The 24,893-nt window shown below is 46.1% G+C and overlaps 1 protein-coding gene across 4 annotated transcripts in view; it reads left to right on the forward strand.

Moving 5' to 3' along the window:
• The first annotated feature begins 7,382 nt into the window (after positions 1-7,382).
• HAPSTR1 (HUWE1 associated protein modifying stress responses) overlaps positions 7,383-24,893 on the forward strand; it is a 74,962-nt gene continuing 57,451 nt past the window's right edge. For 2 of the 4 annotated variants that reach the window (XM_085891991.1, XM_085891992.1), the window contains exons 1-3: positions 7,383-7,611; positions 7,784-7,983; positions 9,033-9,132. In XM_085891991.1, coding sequence (XP_085748117.1) covers positions 7,876-7,983; positions 9,033-9,132 — 208 coding nt within the window. In that variant the 5' untranslated portion in view covers positions 7,383-7,611; positions 7,784-7,875. Of the gene's footprint in view, positions 7,984-9,032; positions 9,133-24,893 lie in introns of all 4 variants that reach the window. The other 2 variants (XM_085891989.1, XM_085891990.1) reach the window with 2 other exon arrangements.

The raw sequence follows: 24,893 nt of genomic DNA on the forward strand, positions 1-24,893 counted from the left end.
ACCACGTCCTCAGCCTCCCTTCTAAAACAACCCCAATCCATTTATCAAGAACCGCCGCGAATCATGCCGCCGCCTTTTATTGAGCACCTGCCGCCTATCCACACACACTCACTGTGCCCATCCAGGGATGTTTGAATCTGTTTTAAATCCATTCCCCTCCCTCCGCACCCCCCACTCCCCCTGTCATATGACTTACAGCAGCACTCATATGTGGTGCAGTTGACTCCTCAAGATTTCTCATTCATTAATTGCAATACCATCTATTAATTTAATCACTTTGCTATGATTCGTGTGTCATGATTTACATGCCACGTCAATCTGTGCAGGAAAATATGTAGGCACATTACGATGATGTCCAGTACCTCCTTAGCCTCTGTCACCCATGGTTTCCACAGCCTGGGAGTCAGATCCTTTCATATCCATTTTCTTTTAAGATATCCCACACTAATCTTATTTACTTGGTTGTGGTATTTCTGGAATGCTGAGTCATTTTAACACTTACTCAATGTGGGAGTAATAGCAATATGATCTTGTGAAACCAACAAATGCTTGACTCTTCCCAGACATTCCACCAATTGTGTGACTCAACTACCACCACAACTACCCCAACTTGTGTGACTATTACTACTTCTTTCATGGCCCAAACTATTCCCACCTTAAATTATGGAGTAGAGAGAGGGTTTCTAGTCGACATGGGAATCCAACGTTGACAACTCTTAACTGCACTCTCCAAATCCCAAAAGCAAATGTGAGAAAAAAAAAAATCCCCCAAAAAGACTGGCGCCCGGCGATGCCGCCTAGCAGCGCATGCAGTCGGAATTGGGAGGGATTGGTGTATAATAATTGATTGATCAATTGCAGAATTAAAATAAATACTTAATAATCGTAAAAGAATTAATTTCTTAATAAATTGGCTAATAGCATCCCTAAACCACCACTGTTTCATCCGAATCTGTAATTTTTTGAAAATTTAGAAATTAATCGAAAAATTAAATAATTAATTGATTAATCAAAAATCAAAAATACCCTTTAGAGCCAAATCACTTGTTCACTATCGTGTCCAAATATCAGCTTCCTCACTCAAAGGGTGCCGGAGATATTGCCAGGATGAGAAATAATAAAAAAAAAAAAATCGATAGTAATTAAGTATTCACCAATTAAGTGACTAATCCAAAAATAAAAAATACAGTTTTTACGAAAGCAAATCTTCAATTTTGTCCCCAAATTTCATCATACTAGATCAATGGATGACTGAGATATCGCACCGACAAACAAACAAACAAGAAAGAAAGACAAGCCAGTAGGCGGCGATGGGTCGCCGAGCATGGAAACTATAAGATATAGAGCAAAATGGATGTCATATAGCGGATAGGGAATCACCTTAAGATTATGCATATCAAATCTCATCCAGTTCCATCTACTGATAACTACTCGGTATCCATTTGAATGAAAAGTACTGAAAATGCCGTTTGAAATCGGATATCCCCAAAGTTCGAGGGGGTGCTGTGGGTGAACAAAGATCTACATCGAAAATCCGGCTCGATCGTTTGTGCACAATGTATTCCAGACGATTAGTGTGAATTTTCATGACCATCCGACCATAACCCTAGGAGGAGTAGCATTTGGCGCGAAGGCACCTCCAGCTCTCGCATATTATCGATTTTTTCACTAATAGACCTTTGACCCCTGACCTAAGCGAAATCGGTCAATATGTCCTGAGGCAAAATTGTAGTACTCATTGAGTACCATGAACCTGCAAAGTTTCATTCGTATCGATGCACTCACCTGGTCGCTAGGGGGCCTTGAATTTTTGCCAATTTTCGCGCATACCCTAATTGTAGGGGGCTCTGTGGGTAAAGTATTCCATATATATCACAAAAACCGGAATATATTTGATAGAGCATCACCTGTAGATCATTCATGCCAAATTTCATAACCCTAAGTGGGATATAATGGCTTTCGGAATTGATTTCGTGTGAACGGTACCGATTTTGAAGGTTTTTCGGTTGTTGCTGGGGAACCAAAGCGTCCCTAGCAACCATCACAATTTCCTAAACACTCAGTCATAAGATGTACCTACCACCCGAGTTTGGTCAAAATCCGCCCACGTTTACTACCAATTATGCTGATGACAAACGAACAAACATCCAAATTAACATCCAAACAAACAGACAGAATTACTGACAATAAGGGTCACCTATTTTGGCGACCAAAAAAATAGAAAGAAAACGGGAAGAGCGCTCGTTAGAGCGCATACCTCCAGCACGTAATGCCTGATCCACGAGAACATATCGTGCCCAATACATTATTGAAATATCATGCTAAACAATACTATACCGTTTTTGGCCCTTTCTCTCAATGGTGAAGAATCACTTTGAAAATTAAATAATTATAGTATCCAGATCCGGATTCGGATCTTCACCAAAATCAAACCATTTTGTCCTTGCCAAACACCCAACCTGTCCGTCAAGTTTTGTCCGAATCCATCCACAATTTTTTGAGATATCGTGCTATATATCATTTTGGCCCTATCTCTCAATGGTGAAGAATCACTTAAAAAATCTAGTCGTCGGATCCGGATCTTCACAAAAATCTAATTAGTTCGTCCTTGTCACACACCAAAACTGTCCATAAAATTTCATCCGGATCCGTCCACAACAAACAAACAGACAAGCAGACAAAATGGGGGTGAAAACATAACCTCCTTCACCTTCGGTGGTGGTGGTAACAAACGAACAGAGTAAAAACTGAGTACTCCCTTCGTTGGGTGCCCAGCGATGACGTCATATATCACCTTGATATGGAATTGAGATGGAGCGGTGTACAATGGGCTATCTTCATTGATCCAAAATGTAATGGATTCATTGAGGGCCTAGTGGAGACGGTGAAATCCATCCTTCACAAATTAAAAAGTGCAGGAAACGATTTTCATTTTGCACTGCGAGCTTGGCGTTCCACCCCAGTGGGCTACAACTTGGCAAGTCCTGCTCAACCGTCAATTGACAGAAAAGTCAAATCGCATGTACCAGCCAGAATCGCCATCACGTATGACGATGACAACCTCGTCCACGAGGATCTCGAGAAGTGCCTCTACTCACAAAAACTCTACCACGATAGGCATGCACGGGCACACAAAATGTCCTGCCTGTACCCTGGACAATGAGGTCGCGTTCACAACCACATCATTCATTGTTGGGAGCCAACCATGATTATCTCCACGTGGGAAAAGCCACGGACATATTTGCTTGAATCACCAAATGGTCAAACACTCCGACGCAACCGAATTCATATTCAGGAGCTCCCAGAGTGTGTTGAGGTGCCCCATCAATCGACGAGCCAAAACAAGATTTTTGAACCCACAGTAAGCGGGAACAGTGAACCATCTGAAAGGTCTGGTGTTGAACCTGTGAACCATGACTGTGACATCACTCATGCTATCAGAGCAGAGATAGTTCGTCAAAGTCCCCCAGTGCTCTGCCAATTCTAGTTACATGTTGCCGACTTGACAGAACCTAACTGTCCACACGAGGTGTTGCTGAGCTGTGGAAACACCATGCCGTCTTGATCTCTCAACGCTTTGTTCATCTGATCAGGTCAGATCTGAGCTTTGTTCATCTGATCAGGCCTGGCCCATCCCCATCTCCTTGAGATGATGGTCAACCTGCTGCAACCACGAGGCACGTGGTCGGCCCACTGGCCTCCTCCACTCACGAGACTCCCTCGCTGAGAGAATCTGGTGAGCAGGATCAGCATCAGGAAAACGAGCCACATGTCCATACAGCCGCAACTGACGCTCACGGACCATGCAGGTAACAAATCTCATCCGAGTCTCTCTCAGCAACCGCTCGTTGGACACAAAGTCTGACCAGCGATAGCCAAGGATTCTCCGAAGAGACCTGGCACTAAAGGAATGAAGTCTCCGTCTCAGATCCTTGGTCAGAGTCCAAGTCTCACATCCATAGAGCAAGACTGGAAGTACCAAGGACCTGAAGACTCGGACTTTCGTCCTCCCACACAGGCACCGGCAAAGCCACACCCCATGATCCAGTGAATCCATGACTTCCCAGGTCTGACCCAGATGTCTGTTGACCTCTGACTCACAGCCAGCAGAGACATGAATATCACTGCCAAGGTAAGTGAATCTCTCCACAACCTCCATGAATAAGTTAATCTGATGTTTGCATTGAAACACTTTGGTTATGTGGTGTTAACAGATTTGGATTACTGTATTAGTGTTACAATGATCTAATGACACGTTACAGAGATGTAACGGTATTACAAGGGTTGCTGTTTGCTTTTGCATATGAAGTGGAAGTTCCTGGGCGCGGGGCATTATGGGTATGCGGTCGCAGGAGCATGACGCCATTATTATTTGGCTGCCTGAATAAAAACGATCGTTCTCTTCCAACATTGCCTCTTTATATATCCTAGACGTTACAACTTTACATCATCGACCACACCATTGCTGAAGAAATTGTTTCTAACGTCTAAGTGACTCCTTTCTTTGAATAACTTCAGATAGACAAGGAGGAGGGAGAGAGAGAGGGAGGGATAGAGAGAGGGGAGAGAGAGGGGAAAGAGAGAGAAAGAGAGAGAGGGGGAGAGAGGGAGGGGAGAGAGAGGGGAAAGAGAGAGGGGAAAGAGAGAGAAAGAGAGGGAGGGAGAGGGAGGAATGGAGGGAGAGGGAGGGGGAGGAGGGAAGAGAGAGAGGAGTGAGATTGGAGAGAGAGAAAGGCGGGAGAGAGGGAGAGAGAGAGAGAGAGAGAGAGAGAGAGAGAGAGAGAGAGAGAGAGAGAGAGAGAGAGAGAGAGAGAGAGAGAGAGAGAGAGAGAGAGAGAGAGAGAGAGAGAGAGGAAAGAGAGAGAATGAGAGAGAGGGGGAGAGAGAGGGAGAGAGAGGGGAGAGAGAGAGGGAAAGAGAGAGAAAGAGAGGGAGGGAGGGGAGGAATGGAGGGAGAGGGAGGGGGGAGAGGGAGGGGAGGGAGGGAGGGAGAGGGAGGGGGAGGGAGGGAGGGAGAGGGAGGGGAGGAAGGGAAGAGAGAGGAGTGAGAGAGGAGAGAGAGAGAGGGAGAGAGAGAGAGGGGAAAGAGAGAGAAAGAGAGGGAGGGAGGGGAGGAATGGAGGGAGAGGGAGGGGGAGAGGGAGGGGGAGGGAGGGAGGGAGAGGGAGGGGGAGGGAGGGAGGGAGAGGGAAGGGGAGGAAGGGAAGAGAGAGAGAGGAGTGAGAGAGGAGAGAGAGAAAGGCGGGAGAGAGGGAGAGAGAGAAAGGCGGGAGAGAGGGAGAGAGAGAAAGGCGGGAGAGAGGGAGAGAGAGAAAGGCGGGAGAGAGCGAGAGAGAGAGAGAGAGAGAGAGAGAGAGAGAGAGAGAGAGAGAGAGAGAGAGAGAGAGAGAGAGAGAGAGAGAGAGAGAGAGAGAGAGAGAGAGAGAGAGAGAGAGAGAGAGAGAGAGAGAGAGAGAGAGAGAGAGAGAGAGAGAGAGAGAGAGAGAGAGAGAGAGAGAGAGAGTGAGAGAGTGAGAGAGTGTGAGTGAGAGAGAGAGACGGGAGATAGACGGGAGATAGAGAGGGAGAGAAAGGCAGGAGAGAGAGAGAGGAGAGAGAGAAGAGAGAGAGAGAAGAGAGAGAGAGAAGAGAGAGAGAGAAAGAGAGAAAGAGAGAAAGAGAGAGAGGGAGAGAGAGAGGGAGAGAGAGAGAGGGAGAGAGAGAGGGAGAGAGAGGGAGAGGGAGAGGGAGGGCCCGATCCCAAACCTCTTGTAGTTCGTTGAGTGGTGACCGAGTAGTTTGTTTAGTGGTGACCGAGTAGTTCGTTGAGTGGTGACCAAGTGAAAAAGCTCTCGGGGATCCAATCACACACACAATTCCGGGTAATATTGTTGGGGAAATGTGCCCTTAGTGGGTTGTTAAATATAGGATTATCCCAGATCCCCCCTTAAATGCATGTTTAGCCAGGTTGTTCGGTAATTAGATGTTACATGTGTGTCGGGAGGTGTAGCAGGTTGTCCAGTGTTCATACGGTGGTGGTGTACCGAGAGGCGCCGTTTTATTCTTCCTACCCCCCTCCTAACCAGTGCCCTGACAGTTAGTCAGCGAGGCGTGTCGGCAGCCCATTGGCGGAGGGCTGCTGCAGTTTCAAGCGATGGACCAATCACGGGGTCCCCGGAGGCGGTCCCAACAAGCCCGCCCCGAAAGGCGAGAGGAACTGGCTGCTGTGAGAGTCTGGGATCTGCTTCATGAGGAGTGACTCGACGAGCTGTTCCTCCTTGGCTTGGATTCGCATACTGGAACACACCATATATCTTCCTATCCTGTGCCATCGACCTTACAGGGGCTGGACGTGCCGAAGCTGGTGCGTGAGTGGTGCCGACAAAAGGGATGTTGTCGCCGCCATCTTTCCACGCAGCATGCGCGAGCGGTGCCGATAGGAGTACGAGCGCCATCTTGCCACACTGCGTGCTTGAGCTGGGTGCTTGAATCCGACGACAATGGCTTGTCACGAGCCGCATTCGTGTCTCACAAACATTTCCTCTCATCCATGATGCACCCCCAAGTACTCCGTGTCTTGTCTGCATGTTGTTCAGGCCTAAGGTTTATTTCGCTAGGGCCCCCTTCGGAACCCGTGTCCGTAGATCCCTAGTTAAGAGTGGGTTATAGATTACTTATAACATTGTTGTGAATGCTTTGCTTGTGTCGTGTTTCGCCGACGTGTCCCCAATAAATCTGGCTGAGTTACACGAGATTTGCCGCTTTGAATGTATTCGTGCCGTGCCGAGGAACAATCCGCTCGATCTGTATTTAAAACCAAAATGGTTACGGACTGGCAGACTTCGCTCGGTCTCTGACAAACCCAGTCTGTAGCCGGGATCTATTTCCCCAACTGGTACGGCCCAGGGGTGCGTTGGTATCGTGATCTGAGGCACGTGACCCGAGACCTGTGCCGAACGAGGCGGCGTTTTAACCCCGGAGACGGCGGTGCTGTAAACCGCCGCCCAATCATCAACAACATTTGGTCCAGCAATGTAGGATCTCGACGCGTCATATTTTATCAGAGAATTCAAAATTAACAAACGTTGATTGCTTGTTGAATTCTGTGGACTTTATTTGATGTTATGTGCAGCATCCAAGTTTGTTTGTTTTTCCGCGACGCTGACGTATCCATTTGGACAGAGCTTTAAATGAGACACAGCGATTCACTCAACAACAACTCACGACTCATTGGCGTTATAATCACGGACCTTATTATTAATAATAATAATAATAATTATTGTGTGAGAGAGAGATCGTTGTTTGTTGGTCTTCATTCCCCAACGAACATTGGGTTATATATATAATTTGCCACAATCAGGTCGGCAACGAAATATAAATAAAGTGATGACGTCAGGGGGTAGAATTCCCGGCGTGCATTGCGCGGATATATCGTGAGACGGAGTCCATTACGGCCTCGTCAGTGCCGCGTCCGTTGTTGACGCGGATGACTCGGTCTTGCGTTTCCTGAAAAATCGAAAGCAGGCGTCGCCCAGGGGACAGGGCCGCGCATCCACATAGAGCCGACGTGGGTCGAAAAACGTCGGCCCTCGAAACATCGGCCTCGAGACGGACGAGGGAGCCGCGGCCGAGGCAAGGAAGAGATTTTTCTTTGCCTCCTTTCCTCCGCATTCTTCTTCTTCTTCTTCTTCTTCTTCTTCTTCTTCTTCTTCTTCTTCTTCTTCTTCTTCTTCTTCTTCTTCTTCTTCTCCTCCCCCTCTTCCATCACCTCGTCCTCCATCGCGTCCCCACCGATGGATGACAGGAAAGAGACGCCGGAGCGTGAGATCCAGGAGCATTGTCCGGAGCATTGGTTTACGAGCTGGGAGCGAGAGTGTCTGCGCGACGCCGAGCGACATGTCGACGATGAGGAGGATCGCATCGCCGCCGATCGGGAACAGACGGCGCAGAGACTCTGGCTCGCCTTCCAGAATTCGGCCACGGCCGTGGCCCAGCTCTACAAAGGTACCGTCGCTGATAGGCCGAACGCGCCGCTCGCTGCGGCCTTGTCGGGTCCCCATGCGGGAACCTATGAGAACATCGGAGCAAAATGGCGAAGCTGCTGCTAACATGGCCGTGAGATGGGGCAAGGCTTCCATGTTATTGCCGCCTCGCCGCCGCCTTCCTCTCGTTCGTGTGTGTGCGTGTGTGTGTGTGTGTGTGTGTGTGTGTGTGTGTGGGTGTGTGTGTGTGGGTGTGTGTGTGGGTGTGTGTGTGTGTGCGCGTGCGTGTGTGCGTGTGTGTGCGTGTGTGCGCGTGCGTGTGTGTGTGTGTGCGTGTGCGTGCGTGCACGTGTGTGCGCGTGCGCGTGCGTGCGTGCACGTGTGCGCGTGCGTGTGTGCACGTGCGTGCGTGCACGTGTGCGCGTGCGTGTGTGCACGTGTGTGCGTGTGCGTGTGTGTGTGTGTGCGCCTGCCTCATGCGAACCGTTTACTCTTGACCATCGGCTGTGTCCGCGATCCCAAAGCGTCCCATGACGTCCTTGTGCGAGCATCAACATGTGCGTTTTACCCGAGGTCCCCCCCTCCTCCCCCAAACCGGTTCATGGATTCCCTGCGTGGGGGTGCACACTGCACACACTCTGTGTTTTGTAATCTGTTCGGCTAAAACCAGAGATCCGACATGTTGCACATGTTCTTGCAGCTGTTGTATCGAAAGGAATATCCAGCGAGCTCGTTGATGCCCGGGGAAAGTTGGGGGTGTTGGGGGGGGGGGAGGGGGTCGGGAGGTTGTAGCGAACTCCTTGAGGGGCAGTTTTACCCAGTTGTGAGTCTCCAAATTGTAAAATTGTAACTGTAATCATTATCCTTTTGATATGCTGTTCTTTGTTGTTGTTGTTTTAATACTGCTCTTTGTGCCCGGAGAAACATTGGTTCGTATTTGTGACCCTGGACCGAGAGCTCGCAGGTGTGTCTCTAATCTGATCATCGGAGAGCTCGTGTCCCCGTCATTACTATGAGTGCTCGTGTCTCCATCTTTCTGTTCTTTTTCTAACTCGTGTTCTATATATACAGATCGCGTTTGTCAGCAGCAGCAAGGAATGTCCCTGTGGATCCCTTTCCAGACGGCAGCATCGGCGGTCACCAGTTTGTACAAAGGTGTGTAACGTGTCAGGTAATTGGGGGAAAAAAGGTGATTGGGGTTTTTCGTTTTGCAGAATTTTTTTTTTTTTTCAGGTATCTGAATTGTTGGTTTCAGATTGTTTTGATTCATTAAAGCTTTCGGAGTCCAAAGGTTGCATCTTGAATACACTGATTGTGGGTCAGCGAGTTTGTTTTCCACGTGGTAACTGTGTCCTACCTTCCCTGCTTAGATGATGATAAATTGTCATGTATATCTGACAGGATGGTACGAAGGTGTGCTTCCACCTTTGAGTTGAGTGGTTTGGATTCCCAGTTATAAACTCTAGTCTTTCACAGGCAAAGTGTTGCATCACAAGTTGCGCTGTCCCTCGGATGGTTGACAAGCTCGGTATCCCATCTGCTTGCAGTTGTTTGTGGATGTTCGGTCTCCCGGTGCCTTTCTAGAAGAGCAAGTGAGTTATCATTGGCATCCTGGACAAATTGCCAAGTTGTGCTGAATTGGGCGTGACCAGTTGGCTAGTATGATGAGACGGACTTTCCTCGGCTGACCACACAAGTTGGAAAATAATTTGTCGTTGAGGGTGTGTGCGTGCATGTGTGTGCATGCGCGCAGGATGGCCTAGTGGTGCACACGCTCTCATCTAACCTGTCTAGCCTGGGTTTGAATCTCAGCCCAACTATAAACTGTTATCTTGGTGTTTCACAGGCGGGGCGAATTATCAATGTGTGTGCTGTCCCTCGGATCGTTAAACTGGGCATCCCATACTCTAGCATTACTTGATGGATGTTATAGATCCCGGTAATGATGGCAGGAATTTGGTTGGGTATGGTGCCAGCGATAGCTCGCATACTCGGCAAAGAGTAGGCAAGCAATTGCCGGCATCAAACCAAAATTCCTGCTGCAACTACTGCTGGGAAGGTAATGGCAAAATCACCATTTCACTCTTGGCAAGAAACTTCTTCGGCAGCACTGATGCTCTACAACAGAGTGCGGCACATGAGAATCGGAATATATAATATGTATTAGTGGGGTATGCCTACACATTGTAAGCAATAATGAACCGTGCTTCCCCATTCTCGGATCGCTCACCTGCATTTATTTATTTTTTATTTTTTTTTTCATTCACGGACGCTTTTTGATGGTTCTGTGCCCCCCCAATTGTATCAGCTTCATTGTACGTCAGCACACTAAATTACCGTGCTTTCCCATTGTCTCGGGTCGTTCACTTGCGTTTTTTTTCATTTATTTATTTTCACTTATTTATATTTTCATTTTTGGACGTTTTCCAATAGTTCTGTGCTTTTAAAAAATATTTTTATTTATTTATTTTTCCTGGTGCATCGGCTTCGATGTCTATCGGCATGCACAGTGTATAGGCTTTGGGGAGGTCTGTCAGAACTTCGGGAAGCAGTGCAGGATAAGGATGTTCAGAGAAATCTGATCATGAATGCCAACAGAAGTCATCCACAGCTTGACTGAAGGCGGTGTGCGTATGCCCCGATTAAGTGACTATTTTTTGTTGTTGTTTTTTCGGATCGGATCACTTCTCCGGATCGGATGCAGCCGAGCGACACTGCCAAGGACGTACCGACTGGAAGGAACAGATCGTTAGGAATAAAGACCTGGCTAAACTTCGATTCGAACCATGCTGGACCAATGAGAGAAAAGACAACGGCGAGCTGGGAACATTACTTATGATAATTATTAACAAGCAAGCGAGGAAAAGTATGTGGTATGACAGATTTATTGGGTATGTAACGCAGCAAAAGAGGAGAGAGGTGTGGTGCGACAATAATGCAAGCAACTTTCGAAAGCAGACACAGTGCAGACTTGACACGAGATTAATAATAGTTACAACAATAATGCAATTCTACAGACTTGCTTAACAGACAGGTGCCAGCACACTCAGACACACAGAGAAAAAGAGACCCCAATGGGAAGGGACTTTTGCAGCCAGGGAGGGAGGGGGTTGAGGTTATGCTCTCGGTACCTGGGTTTTTTGGGGGAGGGGATGCTCCATGGTGCGGTACCCGACAGTTGCGTTGTCTCTGGCCCAAGTCTCACGTGTGGAGCCTCTGTTCTGAACCAGGAGCTTTGGTGGAGAACGGCGGAGTCCAGACTGCGAGGGTGGAGTAGCGGTTGGAGACGAGAAACAGGAGGCGGTTCATCAAGGCGAGACGTGGGCGGAGTCAAGAAGCAGGAACACACCGTGTGAAAACACCACTCCGAATCACACACACAAGACTGAGGAGATTCTCCATCTTTTATGGAGCCTGAAGCTCGGGGGAGGGGATCATGCCGAATTCGACGTCATCGGGCGCTTTGATTGGCCCTGACTCCTCACGTGGTCCGCCAGCTTGGGCCGTGTTTCGGGTAGACGTTTGTGCAGCCCACCCACCTTACTGCTAAAGTGTACCTGACTCGCCGCACATGTCGGGTTTCGGGTAGACGTTTGTGCAGCCCACCCACCTTACTGCTAAAGCGTACGTGACTCGCCGCACATGTCGGGTTTCGGGTAGACGTTGGTGCAGCCCACCCACCTTACTGCTAAAGCGTACGTGACTCGCCGCACATGTCGGGTTTCGGGTAGACGTTGGTGCAGCCCACCCACCTTACTGCGAAAGCGTATGTGACTCGCCGCACATGTCGGGTTTCGGGTAGACGTTGGTGCAGCCCACCCACCTTACTGCTAAAGCGTATGTGACTCGCCGCACATGTCGGGTTTTGGGTGGACGTTGGTGCAGCCCACCCACCTTACTGCTAAAGCGTACGTGACTCGCCGCACATGTCGGGTTTTGGGTGGACGTTGGTGCAGCCCACCCACCTTACTGCTGAAGTGTTCATGACTGATTTATCCCAGGAAAGAAAAGAAGAGAAGAGTGGGAATGAAATGAAAGGGAAAATGATTTATTAACCCTAACTATTAGACCATCACAACGCACTCCCTGTTGTCCCGCTAGACAAAGGGCAGGGGACAATCTACATGTTCAATAATGGGATAACTGTCTTGGGACCCTATCTGTTGTATGCATGCGGTTCTGAGAACCGCAACAATATACACGCGCACGCGCACGCGCACGCGCACATGCACACGCACACGCACACGCACACGCACACGCACACGCACAATGTTTGTGTCAGTGTCTCAGTTTTTGGCAACACTTTTCAAGCAATCGTTCTGAATTTTTATTCATTTGTTGTTTTTGTGTATGTAGTTGACCGGCCAAGGACAGCAATGTATAATTTTGGTGATCCGGACAGTAGAATTTTGTTTTTTTTTTGTTTCACCATTGGGAGATGAAGCCCAAAACAAGAAATAGCGCAATATCTCAAAAGGTTATGGATGGTTGGTGTTTGACAAGGGTGAATCAATTAAATTTTGGTGACCATCTGAATCCGGATTCAATATGTATGTATGTATATATATATATATATATATATATATATATATATATATATATATATATATATGTATATGTATATGTATATATATATGTATATATATATTGTTGCGGTATTCGCGCCCGCCGGCGTGCTGACGGCCACGTAACTCGAATCGCGGCACGTCGCCCACCGGACGGACAATCCAGTCGTGACCCTCTCGGACTAACGCCGGGAACCAGTCACGGGTGGACCTTTCGGTCTCACCGCGATCGAGCCAATCAGCCCCCGCGTGGGATAGGGTTGCTCGCCAAATTCGACCAACCTAAGTACCCACGCGGAGGGTAGACCGGGCGATCGCACCTCGCCGCAGGTCGACTTCGGACACGGGCCACTTAAGCGACCCGTTCCGTACTATCAGAATAACCGAGCGGTGTTATCGTCGACCTCGACGGTTCGATTAATTATCGGGCGTATTCAGCCCACTACCAACCCTTTACGTGAAGCAAGATGAGGATTCAATGGGAGAAATGACGAAGCGAAGCGGGAAACAGTTCAACACAAAGCACATTTATTCGCGGCACACGGAAGCACACATATACAATTCCACCAAATGCACACAGAAAAGACACAATGTAATTTACACAAAAAGCAAATGTAAAAGCGAAAACACAATGCAGAGCTAATACCGACTACCGAGCACACGGCAACACTTATACAATTCTACTTCACAGACGGCGCCGACAACACATACCCAAAACCAAGGAAAGAATACCCTCAAGGATGAGGCGGGCCTGAGGCCGAGACCGGGTCGGGCCTACCCGTCTGGTGATGAGACGCGGAGCGGCGATGGCGCCTCAACTCCGCGGGCCTCGCGGACGGTGTCTGGTAGGGGGTGGGAAAGGGGCCCCCTTGGTCGCACTATCTCAGCGCGGGGGGAAACAGGAGGGGGTTGCTGATGCTCGGGGTATAGAGGATCTTTATTATCCCGCGACGAGCGTCTCCACCTCGGCCAGGTCGCGCTGTCGGCCTCCCTCGGGTGCAGCTCCCTGCACGACGCGAGCACCCCCTCGTCTGGTGTCGCCGCCTTTCCACAACTCCTTCCCCTCCGTTCCGACTCCAACACACACGACGAGCAGCTCCACCGCCCGCGAAGTCTTGACCCTCTGCTTCCGACTCTCCTACTCTCCGCCTCTGGACTCTCCGACTCTCGACTCTGGACTCTCTTCTCCTCTGACTGACGAACACGGTCCTTTTATCCCCCCGTAGCTTCGCCTTTGACCCCCTCCCTTTGACCTTTCACCTCGCTCCCCATTGGCCTGAGAAAAAGTGGGCGTGAAGGCTTTTTGATCCACAAATTTGCATATATCGATCGTCCTGGAGGCGGGGCCAAATCGCCCCTCGCTCACCGATTGGACGGCAAAAAGTGGGCGTGTGTCGTTTTTGATCCGTTTTTGAAGCACAAAATCCGTGATTTTGTACACGCTGTTCGACGCACGCCCTGCACGAGTCCAACACCGGTACCCACAGCGGGGCAAGAACGGTGGCGATGCTACGGTTGCGAGGTGTGACGTGAAGGTCGTGGCGGTTGTGGTGAAGCGGTGGTTGTGGTTGTAATCATGGCGGTTGGTCCAAAATAAAGATAGTAAAAGAAAAACGGCTATCCTGAAGAGTCGCAGCACGCATAAATGACATGTATTCCCACTAGACAACGGGTTTGGACCTAACTACACATGTACTTACCGAGATACCTCACCTAAGGGACCTGAATGGTGGTTTGCGAATTTGGTAACCACAACAATATATATATATATATATATATATATATATATATATATATATATATATATATATATATATATATATATATATATATATATATATATATATATATATATAATTCTTCACAATTGAGAGATGGAGTTAAAAACTATAGCATGATGTATAAAAAAAGTTGTGGATCAGTTATGACAAAACTAGGTGGATGATTGATTGGTGACGAGAACAATTTGAATTTGGTTCAGATCCGATCTATCAGTGTGATACAAAAGGTAAACTGTTCAGTCTGGCAGAGGTATGCGCTCTCCCGAGTGCTGTTCCATGTCGCCAAGTGTCACTGATTTTTATTTTATTATCCGGTCCCCTGGAGGGAGGGAGCGGGATATTGTAATCGTCCGGTTTGTTTGTCTGTTTGTTGGGTAGTCACTCGTCAAAGATTTTTGAGATTTTTTTTTCTATCCTTATTATCAGTATTTCCGTCTATGTCTGTCTGTATGTATGTCTGTTAGGTCCAGTGCTCCGTTAATACATTGGCGATTTCGATGAAACTTGGTTGGTAGGTTCATACCGTGACTTCGTTGTGTGCAAATGAGAACCGTTGCTATGGACACCACCGTTGCCTAGCAACGGGACTTTGAAATTTTTGAAAAATCATAAAAAAACTATTTTTTCAAAATCGCGTGTTGGACCAGTTTGTGATTTTATCCAGATCTGCAGTGAGCGAAGAAGCTGCTGCTTGCCGGTCAGAGGGTGGAGTCATCAGCAAACAGATGTAGAGGATTTTCCAGAGAGTCGGAGAGATCATTGATGAAAACCAGAAAAAGAACAGGGCCCAGAATACTACCTTGAGGAACTCCAGCCTGGACAGGAAGAGGGGATGAAAGAACTGCATTTAGGGCCACACGGTGACTGCGACAGGAGAGGAAGTCTGCGAGCCATGAGTTGTTAAGAAGTATGTCAGCGGTATAAATTCGAGTGACTGTATTGGTGATTTAATCACGCAACATCTTGACGACGAATATTCTGGCCGAACTATTGCATCAATTCAGTGCAGCAGCAGGGATGATTCGCACGCTACTCTCGATCGTGCCGATTTTGTTTCCATTGAAAGTTGTACACCGCTGTTCGTATTGAAAGATTTCGGTGCCAAGTATGTCAAAGTTTCCCTGCGAGATACTGATATTCAGCCTTCAAAGGACCATAAATCAGCCTTTAATGTGCTCATGGGGATGGGGAGACGGTACGATCAGATGCCCACTGAAAACTAAGCTGGTAATGGCTCTGATTGACCGTTTTGAGCGTGTTGACTCTGAGAAGACACCTTTTTTTTAATCGTATCCAGCACGATGCACTGGTGTGCATGCACACATCTACGACTTGGACAGTAATTTTCTCAGCATTGTTTCCATTTGTTTGATGATCCAACAGGTGTCTTTAAGAAAAACATGTCAGACTATATTGTAAAAACAAGTTTTAATCCTTCTTTATTGTTTTTCACATCAGATGATACAGTGAACAATGGCATCCTTCATTTGAATGGTTTTCCATCTTCAATGTTTTCTTAGATCCTCCTGGTCTGGGATTTATATTTATTCCCCCACCAACCGTTGTCTTTTCCATGGAACATCCGAAAAAAAAAATATCGTAAAAATATATGATTTTTAAAAATTGAAATTATATTTATATTTATACTAGCTGAAGTACCCGGGAAATTTGCCCTATTTTCCTCACGCTAGTTAAGGCCCGGTCACACCTTGACGTTTTAGCCAGCGATGGCAACGTATTAAAATGTATGTAAAACGCTGGCTTACGTTGAACTTTTGATGTTTTTTTTTAAAGATTCGGACGTATTCATAGCGACTTGGTCTTGTGTATAACGCATTGGTAACGGACACAGAACGTTTCGTTGTGTTGTAGATAACTTATACCAACGAATGTTGAACCTGTTGTCGGCCTACACAACCTATGCCCAACGATAGTCTAACTTAGGCATAGCGCGTTGCACGCATCGCCGACGATGTCGTGACGTAGCCTATTAAAAGGCTGACGCACAACGATTTGAATCATAACTGCCGTAGAAATGGAAGTGACAACATCGCGGTCACACCTTAGCGATCTTGCCAGCGTATGCCGACCAAAGAAAAATATGTGTCTAAAACGTTGGGGCACGTCAAATACGGTATGAGTAAGTTTGGTATATGTGAGTACAACGCTAAAGTACGCTATCGTACGTCGTAGTAAGTAGAGTACGTCAAGAAATTTTAAACATGTTCAAAATTTTTGGACGTACTCGGCGTATGACACACGTTCCGCATGCTATGGGGATAAGTTTTACACACGATATGTGGACGCTTACACACGTCCACAAACGCTACTTATAAGCTACTCATAAGTCGAAACACGTCGCGGTAATGTCTTTTTTTTACGCAAAACTTATTTCTAACTTATGTTTGACGTGCTTTGAACCAATTCTTTACGTAGTCCCAACACACATCGACGTATGTAGACGTATTCCAATGACGTCTTCCGGTCGGCAAAAAAAAAAATGAACGTGTTTCTAGCTTACAACTGCCATATAAAGACGTGTTCCCAGCGGTTTTGGGAATTGGTAAAAAAAATGCTGCTCATAAAAGGGGAACCCAACAGTGTTTTCGAGTCCTTTTTGAGTCGATGTCCATGTCAGCAGTAACAGTATCAGTATCGGTATTGGTATTAGTAGTAGTTTGTTCATGTTGGCAGTAGTAGGCAAGTGTGAGGGGGAGGGTGTGGGTTATGATGGATCGTCCTTGCGTCCGCGTGTCCACGGGTAGGAGACATCTTTTCACCATTGTTCGAAGTTCTTCGCGGCTAATTTTTTATGGCGTTTTTTCAACAATGAGCTATAGCTTGTTTTTACGATTTAGATATATTCATAACGGGTTGGACAAATGCACAATGAACTAATAATGTGCATAGAGCGCTTTGATTACTTATAGATACGATATACCAACGAATAATTATCGTGAAGCCGGCGTTCACAAACTATGCCCAACGATAGCCTAACTTATCCATATCGTGCGGCAGTTTATCTTTGCCGGTGACGTGGGGTTTGCTATTCATAGGCTGCCACTCAACGATTTAAATGGCTGCATCTCCACTATTGAAAGTAGACGCTTGCGCTCAATAATTGGATTTTTTTTTACACTCAACGACTTTTAAACGGTACCACTCAGCTATTTTCATTGTTTACAATGAACGATTTAAATTGCTGTCACTCGCCTTTGTTTTTTGACGCTGGGGTTTTGAAATTTGAAGCGTTTCTTCTGAACGTGTTAAAACGCTCAAACTCGACTATTTTAAATAGACGCTGCCGATGGACAATTGGAATCTTAGCCAAGCTGGACATCGAAGTGTGAACATCCTCGTCATGCCGAAGAAAAGTTTGAAGAATGCCGCAAGTAAGTGTCCTGGCCATGGCCGTGGACGCTGACGCAAGGACGATCCATTATACCGACGTCCTTCAGCCTATGAGTAACTTAAAAGTAACGTCTGTCGATGTGTGGCAACGATCGCGTAACGTGCCAACAACGCGTTAATCATAGGTTAGAAATAAGTTTCTGGTATGCTAAACATTACCTCGGCGTGTCTCAACTTATGATTAACTTACAAGTAGCATGTGTTGACGTCTGTCAACGTTCGCAGACCGTACATACAACTTGTGGCCAGCGTAGCGGAACGTGTGAGTCATATGCCGGAATACGTCGTGAAATTTCAAGCATGAAAAAATTTGAGGACAACCAAAAAGTACAACGACGTATGGCAGTGTTTTTCAGCGTGCTCTCAATGTTATCAAAACTTACCCATAACGTATTCAACGTGTGCCAGCGTTTTAGAAAAAAAATTCAAAAATCGGCATACGTTGGCTAAAACGTCAAGGTGTGACCGGGCCTTTAGACTGAGGCATTAGTTGTATGGAGAAAATTTGGAAGGCTTCTTTTATTCCTCAGATTTATGGAAGGAAGGCTTTATGCTGCCGTAATCCTCAGAGAGGTCATAGTTGAAGGCGGCCTTGAGCCACTCAATGTTTCTCGCAGCAGTGGCAACTGTCGATGTCCTGCCAAAACCCGGACCTAGAAAGCTGGAACGTGAGTTCTGTGCTTCTCTCGCCCATCGGTGTGACGCTCTATTTGCAGTTAGGCGACGCTCTCTGTCTCTGCAGCCGACTCTGCTTGCCTGGCTCGTTCATGAGCAGATATATCAGCAGTAAGACGACTCTCTCTCTCTCTCTCTCTCTCTCTCTCTCTCTCTCTCTCTCTCTCTCTCTCTCTCTCTCTCTCTCTCTCTCTCTCTCTCTCTCTCTCTCTCTCTCTCTCTCTCTCTCTCTCTCTCTCTCTCTCTCTCTGCAGCCGACTCCGCTTGCCTGGCTCTTTCATGAGCAGATATATCAGCAGTAAGATGACTCTCTCTCTCTCTCTCTCTCTCTCTCTCTCTCTCTCTCTCTCTCTCTCTCTCTCTCTCTCTCTCTCTCTCTCTCTCTCTCTCTCTCTCTCTCTCTCTCTCTCTCTCTCTCTCTCTGCAGCCGACTCCGCTTGCCTGGCTCTTTCATGAGCATATATATCAGCAGTAAGATGACTCTCTCTCTCTCTCTCTCTCTCTCTCTCTCTCTCTCTCTCTCTCTCTCTCTCTCTCTCTCTCTCTCTCTCTCTGTATCTCTCTCTCTCTCTCTCTCTCTCTCTCTGCATCTGACTCCACTTGCTTGGCTCTTTCATGAGCAGATCTATCAGCAGTTCGCTGTTGCCTTGCGCGTGCAGTTCGGGAATTCAAATAACAGGAGGAGAATGTGTATGTTTAAAAATTCAACGAATACGAACATTTTGCATTTAAAAAAACTCTAGCGTTTTTAACCATGAAGCCTTTTGTTACGATTAATATGTCGGCGCACTATTCGAAAACCATTTATATATATATATATATATATATATATATATATATATTTTTTTTTTCATTTTTATGGAAAGCCACTTAGCGCATCCTGGAGCTGAATGTTCGGTCTATATGTGTGTAAAGTTTCATCAAGATCGGTTCACTGGTCGAGGAGCTTATTGGTGACAGACAGACAGACAGACAGAAGGACTGCCATTTATATAGTAGATGAGCAGATATATCAGCAGTAAGACGACTCTCTGTCTCTGTCTCTGTCTCTGTCTCTGTCTCTGTCTCTGTCTCTGTCTCTGTCTCTGTCTCTGTCTGTCTCTGTCTCTGTCTCTGTCTCTGTCTCTGTCTCTGTCTCTGTCTCTGTCTCTGTCTCTGTCTCTGTCTCTGTCTCTGTCTCTGTCTCTGTCTGCAGCTGACTCCGCTTGCCTGGCTCTTTCATGAGCAGTTCGCTGTTTCCGTGCGCGTGCAGTTCGAGAATTCAAATAACAGGAGGAGAATGTGTATGTTTAAAAAGTCAACTAATACGAACATTTTGTATTTCAAAAAAACCCTAGCGGTTTTAACCATGAAGCCTTTTGTTTTGATTAATACGCCAGCACACAATTCGACCATTTTTTTTTCTAATAGAAATTTTATTTATATATATATATTTTTTTTAATATATATTTTTTCATTTTTATGAAGAGCCACTTAGCGCATCCTGGAGCTGAATGTTAGTTATATATATATATATATATATATATATATATATATATATATATATATATATATATATATATATATATATATATATATATATATATATATATATATATATATATATATATATATATATATATACATGTAAAGTTTCATCAAGATCGGTTCACTGGTCTAGGAGCTTATTCGTTACAAAAAAAAACAGACAGAGACAGACACAGGCAGAAGGACTGCCATTTATATAGCAGATTTCGACCGACCGACCCTACATTTTAGCTGAAGAACTGTGTAAACCAAGTTATAAAATAACTAAGGCCTAACCGGACAGATTTTTGAATTTCCTTCCCGTTTGATCGTCACGTGATCTGGAAGATGGCCAAAAACGCCAATGCAATTCGCAAGGAAGGAAGGAAGGAGAAATGAAATATAAATATAAAACACATTTTTAGCCTTTTATATTTATACATTTTCCGCCGAAGGTGCAAAAGTTTCAAAACCCGAAATGTAAACGTCGGCATTTATTTTCAAAATATAATTTCGTGTGCGCGTGCCAAAATACCGAGTCATCTTTAACCAAACTGCGCAGTTCGAGCTGTGCAGTAGTCTTCGGCCATAACTGAACATTGAGAACTTGTAGAGATGACCGTCACCCCCACACGGGTGTAATTTTTAAGTATTAATATCTATCCAGTGAGTCGTAGCTATGATGAACAGGCATTCGGTACAAGTGAGGGGGGGGGGGAAGAAAAAAAAACTTTTATCGTGAAGAAATGGTTGAGCAGGCCAAAAAAACATGGCTGCTTCAGATCCTAGCGAAGTTACCGAGGATACACCTTAAGACCCCAAAGAGCGAGGTGGCCAAGTATCGCCTGATAAAGGATATAATTAAATATGGCTGTTAATTATCTTCAAAAGGGGTGTTTCAATTAACCTAAACACCCAATTTTCACTCTTGCACTTCCTTGGAGTTTTCTTGGTATGCATGCAAATTTTCAGGCTGCAAGGTTTCATTTTTTTGGAGTAATAGAGGACACACACGCATACTGACAATTATTGGTGTATATGTATTGTTATGTCCCTGCTGGTTAAGGCCGACCTGGATGGATGGCCGAACGGTTCTACCTTGGAGGTGAACACGTGATCCTTGGGGATTATAGCGCACATGGGATGGAGGGCGACAAGGACGCATAGCTGATGGTTGCACATGGGTTTATACTCAAACCCACAACTGATACAGGCACAAACACATTTAATAAATAAGGGTTTGATGAACAAATCATGTTTCTAATGGAAATGAATCAAAGCAGGTAAATTGAAGCTAATTTTGAGATGCCTCCACACAGTGAGGAAAACAGATAAGGGGAAAGATTAAAACAAAAGAATATCCCTCTCTTTTTATTCTGGCACTTAGCTTTGTGCAGAGATGATCCTTTTATGAGCTTGGGAATCGAACCGCGTCATCCTACGTGGGAAACCACACCCAAAATGATGCCGAGATGCTCTCTGTGCAGGAAACGTATGTGTTAATTCATGCGGGTTGTCCTCATTAAGGGCCACAAACCTTCGTGCAGTTTCTTCTCACGAACGAATGTGCCGACCCTGCTCCTCTCTTACACCAAGTCCGCTGACAATGATGGTCAACCTTCCTCCTTGAACACACAATGGGATAACACAGAATTGTAGCTGAAGCACACTTTTTTTTTTCCCTCTCTCTCATAAATGTACACTTCGAGACTCAGCCGAACAGTAATGGCTTGCATCTTGCTCCAGCACGCGGTCAAATTCACACATCACGATCACGAGAATCACGCAGCCTTCTTCAGTGTGCCAAGGAGAAGCCAGGCAGCGAGGCCCTTCCGTCTCAATTGCGTCCCTCACCCAACTATCGACTCTTTGATCACCTCCCCTTCCTCTCACGCCACATCGACCAATCCCAAGCTTCGGGGTGTGGCTTGCCGGTTGTTGTTAAAGCGTCATTCCTTTTTTATAGCCGGTCTTGTAAATGCAAAAACATAGGAAAAGGTCATGGGGGCAATCACATACTGGGAACAATTAGCCTTAAACCCTACCCAATTAACACAGCACCGTCCCCCATGCGGCAACACGTAACAATCCTAAACTGACAGTTTTCCCTACTTAAATTGCATCGAGATGTCTCCTGTTCATCCACGGACCATGCTACTCTATACAATACTACTTTCACGATGACGTTCCTCTATCCACCCCACAAAATAATGACTATGTAAAAAAAAAAAAAAATGGTATGTATGTATGTTTGTATGTACAGTATATGGTAGTCAATAAGTAACCTGATCGGGTTGTGCCTGTTAAAACCCTCATGACAAAGGTCATGGCTAAAGGTTTCAAATTGGTCAATGAAGCCATGACCATCTTCGAACACAATCCCGACTGCATGAGAATTTCCAAGGTTCACAGGGAGATGGAGAATGTCCTGAAATGTTACAAGGAGGTCTACGAACAGAAAATGAAGGTAGCCACTTAAGTCTCCATTATGAATTATTAAAAAAAAAAAAACTCCCAAGTGAATCGGCCTCCATTTCATCTTCTGAGCTTTCAACTTCAACTGGAAAGCCTGCCTCGCCAGCAGCGAGTGATCCTGCCTCGCCAGCAGCGAGTGATCCTGCCTCGCCAGCAGCGAGTGATCCTGCCTCGCCAGCAGCGAGTGATCCTGCCTCGCCAGCAGCGAGTGATCCTGCCTCGCCAGCAGCGAGTGATCCTGCCTCGCCAGCAGCGAGTGATCCTGCCTCGCCAGCAGCGAGTGATCCTGCCTCGCCAGCAGCGAGTGATCCTGCCTCGCCAGCAGCGAGTGATCCTGCCTCGCCAGCAGCGAGTGATCCTGCCTCGCCAGCAGCGAGTGATCCTGCCTCGCCAGCAGCGAGTGATCCTGCCTCGCCAGCAGCGAGTGATCCTGCGACGCCAGCAGCGAGTGATCCTGCGACGCCAGCAGCGAGTGATCCTGCGACGCCAGCAGCGAGTGATCCTGCGACGCCAGCAGCGAGTGATCCTGCGACGCCAGCAGCGAGTGATCCTGCGACGCCAGCAGCGAGTGATCCTGCGACGCCAGCAGCGAGTGATCCTGCGACGCCAGCAGCGAGTGATCCTGCGACGCCAGCAGCGAGTGATCCTGCCACACAAGAAATAAGTTCTGTGTCTTACTCCAATCGTAACACTTATTAAAAAGTAATTGATTTTAATGTTTTTATTTGTTATATGTTTTATTTATGCATTATTTACTGCTCTTTGAGGTTTTTATGTTGGTCTTCAACCTTTCAAGGTTGAAATCTTCCCCATTTGGAAGGTAACACAGATTTTTACATGTTAAATATTTCCCCGTAGCAGTGGTTTTTAACCTTTTAAGTGCCCATACCCTTTGAGTTTTCATAATATTTTCCCATACCCCCTGTCAAAAATGACTCAAAACTACAATAATAGATTGATAAAGTTTCTTTATTTTCACAAAAACGCATTCATGAAAACAATAATCATAATGCATCGTGTTTGCTGAAAAGTCACTGTTGAAGTAGGTTACAGTACAATTATTATATCTTTTGTCGAAAAACAAACTGCACAGTCTACACACACATTTCTCGTGGCTCTTGTTGTTTTTTTCATCAAGGATTATGCTGAAACGAGGTTCTTTCTTTGAAATAGCCACACACATGTGGTCACTTGCATCCAAAGGGTTCCTAGCCTTTGTTTTGATGTGTAGGAGTATTGACAAACCTGTCTCTTACAAAATCGGTGGTCGCAAATGGCATGTGGATCTCCAGAGCCCTCTGCTAACTGTGGGAATGTTTTGAGTTGTGCACACCAGAAGATGTCTTGCTGCATTGTTTCAAACTCCATTTGGATTTTTTCATTAGCCTTCAGCTCAACTAGGTCATCTTTCATCCATGGAATCCAGGTTGAAAAGAAATGGATCCTGTATCCATCTCTGTACAATAGAAACCTCTCCATGGTGAAAGTATCCTTGGAAGGACTGAATCAGCACCTGCAAATGTTTTCACTTCAGCCACGATGGATAGTTATTTTTCCGCATTAGCAGCCTTATCAAGTTCAGGAAAGTTTGCAAAATTTCCATTCTCAATATGCTTCATCCAAATTGGAATTTTTTTTTTTTTGGTGAAGGCAGACACCTTTTCCCTGGCAGTGATCATGTTCATCCCCGTTCCTTGGATGCAGGTTTTGAAATTGTTGAGGTGTGTGAATATATCTGCCAGGTATGCCAGGGACAAAATAACTCACTATTTTTAAAGTGGTCAGCAATGTCACTGTCTTGCTTTCTAAGAAACTGTTTGATTTTCTTCGTGCAGTTCGAAGACCCGAGTAAGCACCCGGCCACGGGAAAACCATCTCACTTCTATATGGAAAAGAAGAACATTATGTTCAGCTCCAATTTCTTCACAAAAAACTGTGAAGAGACGGTGATTCATGCCTCATCCTCTGATAAAATTTAGTGCACGCACAGCAATTGACAAAACATTCTTCAGGTCTTCTGACAGCGTCTTTGTGGCAAGTGCGTGACGATGCAACACAGTGCATGACAGTGACATGGGGCATCTCCTCCTTCACAAGGGTAGCAAAGCCTGATTGGTTTCCTTGTATAGTGGGAGCTCCATCAATGCAAAGTGATCCACACACATTGAGAGTCATCCCATGCTTCAAGAAGAAATCTTTCATGAGATTGAGCACATTGATTGCTTTCGTAGTTGTCAGTGGTTCACAAAACAAGAATTCTTCCATCACTTCTTTCTCCTTCATGTATCGCACAAATACCAACAACTGACTACAAAAACTGATGTCAGTTGACTCATCCAACTGAAGACTCACTTTGACAGGACTAGTTTTGATGTCTGCGATCACCTGCTGCAAGATATCTCTACTCACGTCACCAATCCTGGAACGGATAATGTCATTTGATAAGGGTCCCTGTTGAAGTTTATTTTGTACCTCGGTCCCCAACACTGCTTTTGCCATTTCTCGTGCACAAGGTTTCA

The sequence above is a fragment of the Eptatretus burgeri genome, chromosome 8, assembly GCF_056783735.1.
Source record: "Eptatretus burgeri isolate ZD-2024b chromosome 8, Ebu_testis_v1, whole genome shotgun sequence".
In the NCBI taxonomy this organism is placed as follows: domain Eukaryota; kingdom Metazoa; phylum Chordata; class Myxini; order Myxiniformes; family Myxinidae; genus Eptatretus; species Eptatretus burgeri.